We start from the raw sequence: 12,159 nt of genomic DNA on the forward strand, positions 1-12,159 counted from the left end.
CTGTCACTTTTAATTGTTGATTCCAAATAAAAGAGACTTCATTTTGGAAACTCATAGCCTCTGGAGAGCTTCTTTACTATCTACAACCTGGACAATGTGAAGGGTGCCCTTTGCCCTTAAAAACTATAGCTAGTGTAGTAAATTATATAATGTGTTCTGTGGCTATACGTCATAAGTCATGCAGCCAAAAGTCAAATTGTGTCAATTTTCTACCTGTCAGCTAATGACAGTATTACTAATCTAACAGCTGGTTTATTCATATTATTTTGTGTCTGTTAGATTAATTTAGGTTTCAGTCAAACAAAGTAAGTTCATGATTTCTTTACCCACAGCAAAGTATGTAGTATGAATGTGTAGTAATCAACAAGTGTTGCATCATCTATGAGGTTAGAGATGTGTTAATTATCCTACTAATAGCACTGTGTTTGCTCAGGGAAATCTGTGGAGAGGTTCATATGGTACCTGAGAGATTTCATTCTAGTGTCTCGAAGCTCATTAGTGTAAAGCAACAGTGAAAAAACAAGTGGAGCGTGACTTGCAGTGCACACACAAGAAAACAGACACAGAGAGGGCAGAGGTCACATGGAACTTAACATAAAAATAAAAAAAAATACAGAAAACAAGTTAATTCTCAGTCTTGGTCATTATCCTCCAGAGGTCATTTAAAAATTCACTACTCTAATGGTGCAGTGTCCTCAAGATGCAAAGAACCCTACATCGTTTATAGTTGATGGATTATAATGCTGGCACTAAAAATAGTTTTTAATGCTACAGCAACATGAATTACATTTGAAACATTTCCTAGTTTACATTTTCTTGTAAACTAATGTTGGATCCCACTTTGGATGGATACTTTATTATGTCTTCACTTCAAGCATATTTAATACAATTATACAAATAAACATCTCCTTTAAAGACATAATATTTTTTACCAATAATTATTCCTAATTTTTCATTGTACTTTCTCTTCCTTTCACTTTTTTTTCTTTTGTGATAATACCCATCACAACACAAAAAAATAAATAAATAAAATAAAATATTAAATAATAATTAGAAAAATAACCAATACATACATAATTAAGCACTTTTACATATGGAGAAAAAAAAATACAAGAAATACACACACACTTTTAGTGATCCCACACTTTTAGTGAACAAGGAAATTAATGTTGTTGTAATCCATGTTTCTGTAACTAAAAATTTTGAGTGCATTATAAAGCACCTATAGATGGTTGTCACACTAAATGGGGTAAGTTGTCACAGTGGAACCTGCCATTAAATAACCTACTATATGCTTTTTTATTAGCTAAATTAAAATAGTTTATCTTTGAAACAAATAAATTCTTTGAAATAAATTCTATAAAACTACAACAAACATACTACGCCTTAATTAAAATATATATTTATGAAAAAAATCACTTTCCTAAGAAAACAGTTCAACCTAAAATGTAAAGGACTCTATAGTTACTGAGATATGGCTCCTGTATACATATGTGAGAAACTATCCCGGTCTCTCAATATCATGTCTGATTATAATACTTACAATTTCTAAATAAATGTGTACTTTAAAAATTATAGGTTATAAGATTTTTTCTTATATTTGTGTGCATGTGTTTTACCACAAACTATATTTGGAAAAACTTTCTATGCTGTTGAAGTCCTAGGTTTACTAGCTTGATTACGGGTGCTAGGAAACCATGACGTATCTGTCACACAATATAATATAAAAGGCGGTATTTCTGTCATATGTTTCTCTGGATGAGAAGAACATCTCAGATGGTTTATTATATGGCGTTTTAAAGTACTCTAAAAAAAAACAGAAGTAAAGGACAAGACATTATTTTACATAATATCTTCTTTTTTTGTTGTTGTTCTTAAAAATGCAAGAAACTCTTTTTGTATTTTTGTTAAAACTATACTACAACTTTCAAAGTTTTCAACACCTGGCCGTCACAGACGCTGTCTGCATCTTTCTGCCTTTTTCCTTCATAGGAGCTTTTTTTCTGTGCATTTATGAGTACATTGAGGCTTTAATTGATTTCATTTTTTCATCTATACAAACTGCATTTTGAAATATTTGTGTCTGTATATTAGGAGTTGGGTGACTCAAAATGGCAAATGAAAATTACACTGTAAAAAATGTAGACAGCTTTATAATCACTGGATTTGATCACCTGCAGAACCAAAAGCTCCTTGGATTCCTCATCTTAATAACCTACATGCTCATATTTCTTGGAAACAGCATCAATCTGTGTATCATCTTGACTGACAGACATTTACACAAACCAATGTACATATTAATCTGTAATCTAGCTGTTGTTGACATAATGTTCTCCTCAACCTGCAGCACAACTATGATCTCAGTGCTGCTGGCTGAGATTAAAACTGTCTCATACTACTCTTGTATTTCAAGGACGTACTTCTATCATCTTGGTGATTTCACAGAGTGCATGGCTCTGACATTAATGGCAATTGACCGACTTATTGCAATTCGGCTTCCTTTAAGGTATCACAGCATTGTAACAAATTCACGAATCCTTCTGCTTATTTTTGTGACCTGGATCGCTGGTTTTGCTGTTATGGGTTTTGTGATATCAGTGGTAGACAATGTCCCATACTGTCAGCCTGTCATCAGATATGTGTTTTGTGAGTATGCTTCCATGATCAGAGCTGCTTGTGTCAATCCTGAACCCTATTTTTTCTTACCTGTAATGTTAAGTCTGTGGCCAATGTGTGGACAATTTCCCTTTATTATGTGCACCTATGGTGTTCTGGCATATAGTGTGACTAAACTCTCCAACAACTCAAGCAGAAAGCAAATGATTAACACTTGTTTGAGTCACCTCATTGTCCTGCTCAGTTTTTATGCACCAAAGCTGGTGTCTAGCTTACTAACTCGAATAGGAGTTGTGCTAAATTTAACAGAGCGAAACGCAATTTTGATTGTAGCCTCTCTAGTTCCTCCCTTAATAAACCCCACTGTTTATTGCACCAGAACTAAAGAGATCAGGAAACGATTAGCAGATATATTCTTGCGCAAAAAAATAGTACCAAATCATTTAAAGTCAATATCAATAGCTTTATCATCTTAATTCTGATTGTGATGATGTTGCTGTTGCTTGTTTTGATCATGTGTTTTGTGATGCTGTTGCTCATGTTAGATACTATAAGCCAAAGCATAGACATGCTGATATTAAATTGTTTTCAAATAAACTAAAAGAAAAATAGGGAAAATATGTGGAGCTCTGCTTATTTTTAAAATGACAGTATTGGCATAAATTTAAAATGTAATGTTAAATAGAAAGAATTTCTATGCATTGACAAATACCTGTTAAACAAAACTGTAGACACATTGTATATCCCATCTTTGTATGTGAAGCATGAATAACAGTATGCATGTGAAGCATAAACAATATCAGTAATGATAATAAACCTGTTGTCCCTGAGTCCAAACAGGTCATTTACTGATTCTATTAAAACATTTGTGCACTGGGATCTAAACCACTTTTCTGCTCAGCTATTAATGGATGATTATGAGGACCCTTGTGTAAGGAAAAAACATTACGAATGTGTCCCAATATTGGGCAAGCTATGCTAGCTAACTAAATGTAGCTAGTTATAAGACACAAATTACTCAACAGAACTACTCTACAACCTACATGGAAAAAGTAACTTGCTATTTGGATACGATATATAGGCCTATATATACATACATAACATATTACACGGATCTCCGGAATACTTGATTGTTCAAACGCACCATTCAGCATTTTTTCCTAATATTTACACTGTATATCAAGTCACTTCAAGTTTCAAAGAAGCACAGTGGCCTAAATGCTTCTGTTTTAAATTTTAAAATACATTGTATTTTGGGGTACAGCTTGTCATATTAATGAAGTGATTTGAATAACAGACACGATTACGATTTTCACTAGTTTACACTTACTGTACACATATACACCATGTGTATTTGGCGTGCTGTCGGGGGAGAGGGCTCCAAGCTCAGAATTTGGCCCAAAACCAGAGTACTCCCCCCTTCCCTGGCTGCAAAGGAATAATCGAGAGTGTGGAGTTCCTAGTGGAGTGGAGAAGGGATGTTGTAAAACTGTAGTAAAACTTAAGTAAGTCAGCTCTATATATGCCTCATCTCGCACTGATTGGTTAGATTATCTGAACGTGCTCCTCCAGAACTTTGTTAATAAAACATCATACAATTACAATTGCACGTGAAGAGGTCAGTAGGGTCTTTCGCACCGGGTAGTTATAGGAAATCAGTTATAGGAACTAGCCAACAGGGTGGTCCCCCAAGTACTAAATGTTCCCCTCGGGCCATTTTCCTGGTTGCATTCACATCGCCAATAGGAACTCTGAAGTGACAAAAAACCGTCCGACATTGACATCATTTAAGCGCAGCATTTAACAACGTCAACAACTCCATAGCGTAAAGGTTGAAAAGTGCCCAGACTTTGGCATCGGTCCATCTATCGCTGGTTTTCATGTTCCTGGAGTTAGATCATGAAGTATATAAACTGTGTGTTTGCATATTTAAAAAAAAAAAAAACGGCAGGTGCCGGTGTTTCATATGCAATGTGTTCAGCCAATCAACGTACACTTACGTCACTAGCTATGTTTCCATCCACCTATTTTTATGCACATTTTTGGATATCACATAAAACGCTGAATGGAAACGCCAAGATGCGCATAGATTCTAAAAATGCACATGAAAAACTTATGCGCTCAAATGAGTCAGATAAATTTTTAATGTGATACTAAAACATGCATAAACTACGATGGAAACACTTTTACCCAATCAATTCCTGATGTGCTTCAAAAAAGACAAGTGACTTTGTGATGGGACAGCATAACTGGATCAACCAGTGGACCGATCTCGTTACACAGGAACTGAAATGCTGTTTTGGTCATTCTGCAATGTCTGAGCAAAGTCTATCGTTAAAGTGGTTTGGTATAATAGGTTGTTTGCAATCACATGGTTTTGGTGACGCGCGAAATTCCGGTGGAAGGCAAGAACTGAAAATTACAATGGAAGAGATAGAGAGTCCCGAGTCCGCTCCAGACTCCGCTCCAGTCGCCGAGCCCGCTCCAGCCCACGAGCCCACGGATCCTCCCAAAGAAATTTTGTGGGGGGGGGGCATATACCCGTGGTCATAGTGGCCAAGGCCATGGAGGCCTCACCGCCATGGCGTCCCGAGGTTCCCGACCCGCCATGGCTCCCCGAGGCTCCAGAATTCTACAAACTTTCAGTGAAAACACCAAATTATCATTCAATGGGATAAAATAGCTTCTCTTCCCTGCAAACAATAGCATGAAGAATGTGAATATTTAACCAAGTCAAAAACAAAAAGGTAAGCAGGTATCCATATTAATTTCAGTATCAGCAGATGCAAAACGCTATAAAAGGCAGCAACTTTAAAGGTTAAAAATCGATATAGGATGTAAATGATAAAATCTCTTTGTGGGTTCTAGGTTTGATCGATTTGAGCAACCATAAACGGTGCAAAACATAGGTTTTTTTGAGTTTTTGATAGGATTCCTATATAGAAAAATCGTCTCAGGTTACGTATGTAACCATGGTTCCCTGAGAGGGAACGAGACGCTGCGTCAAGCGCTTTGGGAACGCCTCTGCGAGAATGCGTCGTGAAGCACATGTGAAATCTGTCCAATGGCGTGACGGAACGTCATAGGCGGGTGACGTCATGACCAGGAAACTATAAAGCACACCCGAACCAAACAGAGTTAGCTTCTGAAAGTCGAAGTAAGTCGATACAGGCATGCAGGGAGTATGGCAACGGGACGCAGCGTCTCGTTCCCTCTCAGGGAACCATGGTTACATACGTAACCTGAGACGTTCCCTTTCAAGGGAACTCGCGCTGCGTCAAGCGCTTTGGGAACGAGATACCCACGCCGCCATAAGACCGAGTGCCTGTCTGTGTGAAACTGTTCAGCGCACACTAAGACACCAGCACCCTTGACCCCGGGGTAGAGGCCACATCTAGGTTATAAAACCTAACAAAAGTGTGCGGCGAGGACCAGCCGGCCGCATCACAAACTTCTTGGAGGGACACTCCAGACAACAGGGCCAAAGAGGCCGCCATACTCCGTGTAGAGTGAGCACGGACCTTAAGAGGAGAAGGAAGACCGGCAGACTCATACGCAAGTGAGATAGCCTCAACTATCCACTTGCTCAAGGTTTGCTTAGATGCGGGGTGCCCCCTACGTGGGGCCCCGAAACAGACGAACAACTGATCCGTCTTACGCCACAGGGCAGCTCTGTGGACGTAAGCATCCAAAGCCCGAACAGGGCACAGCAAATTAAGTTTTTCCTGGTCTGGATCCAGAAAAGGAGGAGGGCAAAAGGCCTGCAACATAATAGGGCCCGCCACATTAGTGGGGACCTTAGGGACATAACCTTCCCGAGGAAAGAGAAAGGCTTTTACCATGCCTGGCGCAAAGTCCAAGCAAGAGGGAGAGACCGAAAGGGCTTGTAGGTCACCAATTCTCTTTAACGAAGAGATAGCGAGGAGGAAAAGAGTCTTTAGAGTGAGGAATTTAACATGAACCTCTTCAATAGGCTCGAAAGGAGCAGTAGACAGGCCCTCCAACACTATAGCCAAGTCCCATGTGGGAACTCTCTGACGTGCCGCAGGCCTCAGCCTCAGAGTACCACGGAGGAAGCGAGTAACCCAAGGGTGTCTGCCCAGAGAAGCACCCTCCAAAGGAACATGGTAAGCCGCAACGGCCGCCACGTAGACCTTTAGCGTCGAAGGAGATAAACCAGAAGAAAATTTTTCTTGAAGAAACTCCAGAACTGTACCAACTGGGCAGTTAACAGGATCAACATTACGTTCTCTACACCAAGAAGAGAAAACATTCCATTTAAAGGAATACAGCTTCCTCGTGGAGGGAGCTCTGGAATGGAGCATAGTCTCCACTACTTCAGTAGAGAGACCGGAATCTAAGAGCTGTGCCCCCTCAGAGGCCACGCCCACAACTTCCACAACTCCGGGCGGGGGTGAAGAATTGAGCCCCCCGCCTGCGAAAGTAGGTCCCTCCTGACCGGAATCTCCAGAGGAGAGCCGTCGAGGAGGGACATAAGGTCCGAGAACCATACTCGGCCCGGCCAAAACGGGGCTACTAGGAGCAACTGGACCCCATCCTGGCGCACTCTCTCCAGAACTCCCGGAAGCAGAGCAATCGGGGGAAAGGCGTACAGACGCAGCCTCGGCCACGTCTGCACCATAGCGTCCAACCCCAGGGGGGCTGGATATGAGAGGGAGAAATAGAGAGGACATTGGGTCGTTTCCAGAGACGCAAACAAGTCCACATCCGCTTTCCCGAAGCGCTCCCAAAGGAGCTCCACCACCTCGGGGTGGAGTCTCCACTCCCCGGGCCTCGGCCCCTGCCTCGACAGGATGTCTGCTTCCTGATTCAGACGCCCTGGGATGTAAACTGCCCTGACTGACAGCAACCTCCCTTGGGCCCACAGGAGGATCTGGTGTGCCAACTTGCATAAGGGGCGCGACCGCAGACCCCCCTGATGGTTTATATATGAGACCACCGCTGTGTTGTCCGTGCGGACCAACACATGATGGCCCCTGAGATCTGGGAGGAAGTGTTTGAGTGCCAGGAACACAGCCATCATCTCTAACTGGTTTATGTGCCAGGAAAGATAATGACCCCTCCACAGACCCTGAGTCGAGCGACCACTCATGATCGCCCCCCAACCGGTGAGGGATGCATCCGTCGTTAGCGTTACGCGACGACAAGGAGCCCCCAACACCGGGCCTTGGGAAAGAAACCAGGGTTTCTTCCACATGACACAAGCACGAAGGCATCGCCGCGTGACCTTGATCATGCGAAACGGATTTCCCCTCGGGGAAAACCCCCTGGTTTTGAGCCACCACTGCAACGGTCTCATGTACAGCAGGCCAAAAGGTATCACGTTGGACGCAGCTGCCATCAGACCTAACAGTCTCTGAAACTGTTTCACAGTGAGTGACTGACCCAGCTTCAGCTTGTTTACGGCTGTGAGAATGGCCTCTATGCGAGCTGGCGACAGACGAGCTTGCATTGACACTGAATCCCACACTACGCCTAGAAAAGAGGTTCTCTGAGCTGGAGAAAGCACACTCTTCTTTGCGTTTAGCCGTAACCCCAGACGCTTCATATGGGCGAGAACAGCATCTCGATGCTGAACCACCAACTCTTCTGACTGTGCTAGAATCAACCAGTCGTCTATGTAATTCAACACGCGGATGCCCTGGAGTCGCAGAGGAGCCAGAGCTGCATCCACGCATTTTGTGAAGGTGCGGGGAGATAAAGCTAGGCCGAAGGGAAGAACCCGATATTGGTACGCTTCGCCCCCGAAAGCGAACCTCAGGAACTTCCTGTGTTGAGGAAGGATGGATATATGAAAGTATGCGTCCTTCAGATCTATCGTGACAAACCAATCCTCGAACTTGATTTGTGACACGATCTGTTTCAGAGTTAGCATTCTGAACTTGAGCTTCTTTACAGAGCGGTTTAATAGGCGCAGATCTAGAATGGGACGCAACCCTCCATCCTTCTTTGGAACTATAAAGTACCGGCTGTAAAACCCTGACTCCCTGCTGGGAGAAGGAACCCTTTCTATGGCTTCTTTTCGCAAGAGAGTCTGTACTTCCTGTTCCATAACCAGAGCCTGCTCGGGGCTCACCTCGGTGAACAAAACCCCGTTGAACCTGGGCGGTCGCAACCCGAACTGAATTCTGTACCCAAATTCTACTGTGCGCAGGACCCATTGAGATACGTTTGACAGAAGTTTCCACGCTGCCAATGAATCTACTAAGGGAATCAGTCTCTCGAGACTGACCTCTGGTGTTAGATGGGTGACCAGCCCGGTGCCCTGAAGCGGCGAACCGGCAGGGAGCAACTGAACTGGCCACTTTTGGTCCCTCCTTGGAGGGAGCGAACATCCCAGCGCCACTACGTTGCCGGGTGGACGCTGAGATAAGCGTTCGCTGGGAGCTGCTGCGCCCTGAAGCACGCGAGGTGGCAGGGTTGGCAGAACGGCCCCCTGAGGGCACCGAGGGGGGCCGGGCACCGTGTACTGAGGTGGACACCGACCCGCCTCGGAGGGGACTGCCCTCAGAAGCCTGACACCACTGGCGTCAGGACTTCTTTCCCGAAGCCCTCCGCTGGATAATAACGGTCCTAAGATCCGCCTTTCCTTTGGATGGCTTCGGTTGTGAGCGCTGCCCCGACCCCCAGTCCCTCTGCGGGGGGGCACGGGAAGCAACGCTCACTTTTTGTTGCGCCCTGTGGGAGGAGCTCGTACTCGGCTGGGACTGCTCCTTATGACTAGCAGCCCCAGAGACCTGAGATCGGCGGGGAAGAAATTTAGAGAAAGCCGCCGCCTGTTTCTTAGCTTCCTGGAACCTCTCGACGACTGTGTTGACTGAGTCGCCGAAGAGGCCAGGCGGCGTGATAGGAGAGTCAAGTAGAAAAGATCTATCTCGTTCCTTCATGTCAGCGAGGTTGAGCCAAAGGTGTCTCTCCGTGGCCACCAGGGCTGCCATAGACCGCCCAATAGATCTGGCGGTCTCCTTGGTGGCACGGAGAGAGAGATCTGTAGCTTTCCTTAGCTCAGAAAACGCCTCGCGACTGACTTCCCCACCCTCATCAAGGTCTTTAAGCAGGTCGGCTTGATAGGCTTGAAGGACGGCCATAGTGTGTAAACATGCCGCCGCCTGACCTGCTGCCGAGTACGCTTTACCCACTAAAGCAGAAGATGTACGTAAAGGCTTAGTGGGTAACTTCGGGGCTTTGAGAGAGGCTGCCGACTCGGGGGAGAGATAGCTCGCGAGCGTCTCTTCCACCCGCGGCATCTCCCCATAACCATGCCTTTTTAGTCCTAAGATGTTACTATAATTAGATGTTTGTGGACTATAGACCCGGAAGGACGCGGGTCTGTTCCACGACCTCGACACCTCGGTGTGGAGGTCGGGAAAAAAAGGCAAGCCCCGGCGTGGAGGTTGTGCGCGAGACGGGAGAAAGCGCTCGTCTAATAAACTGGCCTGACGGGCTTCCTGTTTCTCGGTCGGCCAGCTTATGTTTAATCTGGCCACCGCTCTAGTAACAACCTCCACTAGCTCCTCATATGCTTGTGACTGTGGTGGCGACTCATCACACTGATCGATGCTGACAACGTCTAATTCCTCAGAACTAGAGCACTGCAACATCGGCGCTTCACCAGGGGCAGAAGAAACCGCAGAGCGTGCTTCTAGCTCCTGAAATGAAGCGCTGGATCCTGCAGGTAAAGGCAGAGAAAGGGCGGGGCCCGTCTCTAACCCCTCTGCAAGATCCATTTGCGAACCCCACGACGCGAGCCTTCGCTGTGCCTCGGCAGCAGCGGGACCCGAGCCGCGGGGAGCGCGAGCCGAACCGCTTTCCTCGAAAAGCGCCCGGCGGGAGCGGAGCGTCTTCATAGACATCAGCTCGCAATGCTCACAGCCAGCTCCCTCGAGAGCTGACTGGGCATGCTCCACTCCCAAGCAAACAACACAAAGCTCGTGTGCATCTCCCGCCGGAATGTAGCGAGGACAAGGAGACGCACACGGCCTGAATTGCTGCACTTGTGTCGCCATAATAGTGTCTTAGATATGTGTGCTTGAATAACGTGAGAGACAAACAACAATAAATAAGACAGACAGTTTCACAGAAAGCGCTTACTGAAGACACAGAAGCTAACTCTGTTTGGTTCGGGTGTGCTTTATAGTTTCCTGGTCATGACGTCACCCGCCTATGACGTTCCGTCACGCCATTGGACAGATTTCACATGTGCTTCACGACGCATTCTCGCAGAGGCGTTCCCAAAGCGCTTGACGCAGCGCGAGTTCCCTTGAAAGGGAACATTCCCTGCCCTCTAGCCACATTTCGCGCTGTAGCAATGACGTCATGTGCAAACAACCTATTCCCTCCCAGAAGTGCCTCACACAATTGCATTCACAAACATCAGGCATCTGAATGCAAGATAACATGACAGCGTTTATTGCGGTTCGTCTGCACTCTCTGAGGGGCAGGTAATTTAAACACTGTATTATGCATGCCAGGCCAGTAGATGGCACTGTCAATTTGTAAAGAAACATTACGTGCCTATAGACTGCCACCATTTTCACAAATTCATGTTTTTGTTGTATATATTTATATAAATTGATTTTGAAATACAGAGTCAAGCTGCTTCACAGACATTTGCAGGTTTTGTTTCCTAATGTGGATTGTATGTAAATATCTCATGCAGCTTTCTTTTTGTTTTATTTCTTATAAAGTATCCAGTTACTATTTCAGTGTGAGAAATCACTGAAACCAGTTCAGTGCGGGAGTGAATTGTCCAAATTAATTAAACTGAATTGTAAACAAATTTAGACCTTTTTGCAAACCTGTTTGTCAGATTAGATCAAAAGAGTTATTTATTTGCGAATCTGGCATCATTAGTTCTGATAGTAAAGAGCGAATAGAAAAGACACACAACATGATTGCTGAAATATTATCAGGGAAAATGATTCTCAGATCGGTATGCCGTAATCTCCATTGTCAGACAAGGATTTATCAATAATATTTTACTGGGGCACAGAGGTATTTCACTGGGGTTCATGCCCCAGTAAAAAGGATCAAGCGATGTTACCCCTGTCCACTACTGAGAAATTTATTTAAACTACTGGACCCTTTTCACGGTTTTGGATTTGGAACATGTAAACTAGACATAAACTAGACATATGTAGGATCATAGCAAATGTTTTTGCATTCAACAGCAAACGAAAAAATACACAGTTCTGGTTCCACAATTAAAGGAGGAAAAAAATATAGAGAGAGATTACAGTAGAAGAGTGAAATATGTCATATTTACAGAAACAAACCATAGGTTAATTCATCATATGAAATAACTGCGTGTGCATTTCTATAATTGGACAGACATTCTATGTTTAGGTCTTGATCGAGGTTGCTATGAAACTATGACATAAAAATAAAAATATAAAAGGCAGGACATCACACACGTCTCTGGAACTGGATGAGAGGAACATCTTAGATGGTGTATTATATGCAATTGTAAACTACTCTGTTTGGAATTCTAATTTTTTTAAAGTCGTAAATAGGAAAAAAGCT

At 44.2% G+C, this 12,159-nt stretch overlaps 1 protein-coding gene across 1 annotated transcript; it reads left to right on the top strand.

Moving 5' to 3' along the window:
• The first annotated feature begins 2,022 nt into the window (after window positions 1-2,022).
• On the top strand, window positions 2,023-3,092 carry LOC127521844 (olfactory receptor 10G4-like). Its single transcript, XM_051911289.1, has one exon. It carries the CDS (start codon window positions 2,112-2,114, stop codon window positions 3,090-3,092), a length of 981 nt encoding a protein of 326 aa, XP_051767249.1. The 5' UTR covers window positions 2,023-2,111.
• The last annotated feature ends 9,067 nt before the right edge of the window (window positions 3,093-12,159 follow it).

This window comes from Ctenopharyngodon idella, chromosome 10 (genome assembly GCF_019924925.1).
Source record: "Ctenopharyngodon idella isolate HZGC_01 chromosome 10, HZGC01, whole genome shotgun sequence".
In the NCBI taxonomy this organism is placed as follows: domain Eukaryota; kingdom Metazoa; phylum Chordata; class Actinopteri; order Cypriniformes; family Xenocyprididae; genus Ctenopharyngodon; species Ctenopharyngodon idella.

Bases quoted from the DNA above. Each gene is read 5' to 3' on its own strand.
- LOC127521844 (XM_051911289.1), top strand. From the start codon at position 2,112: ATGGCAAATGAAAATTACACTGTAAAAAATGTAGACAGCTTTATAATC.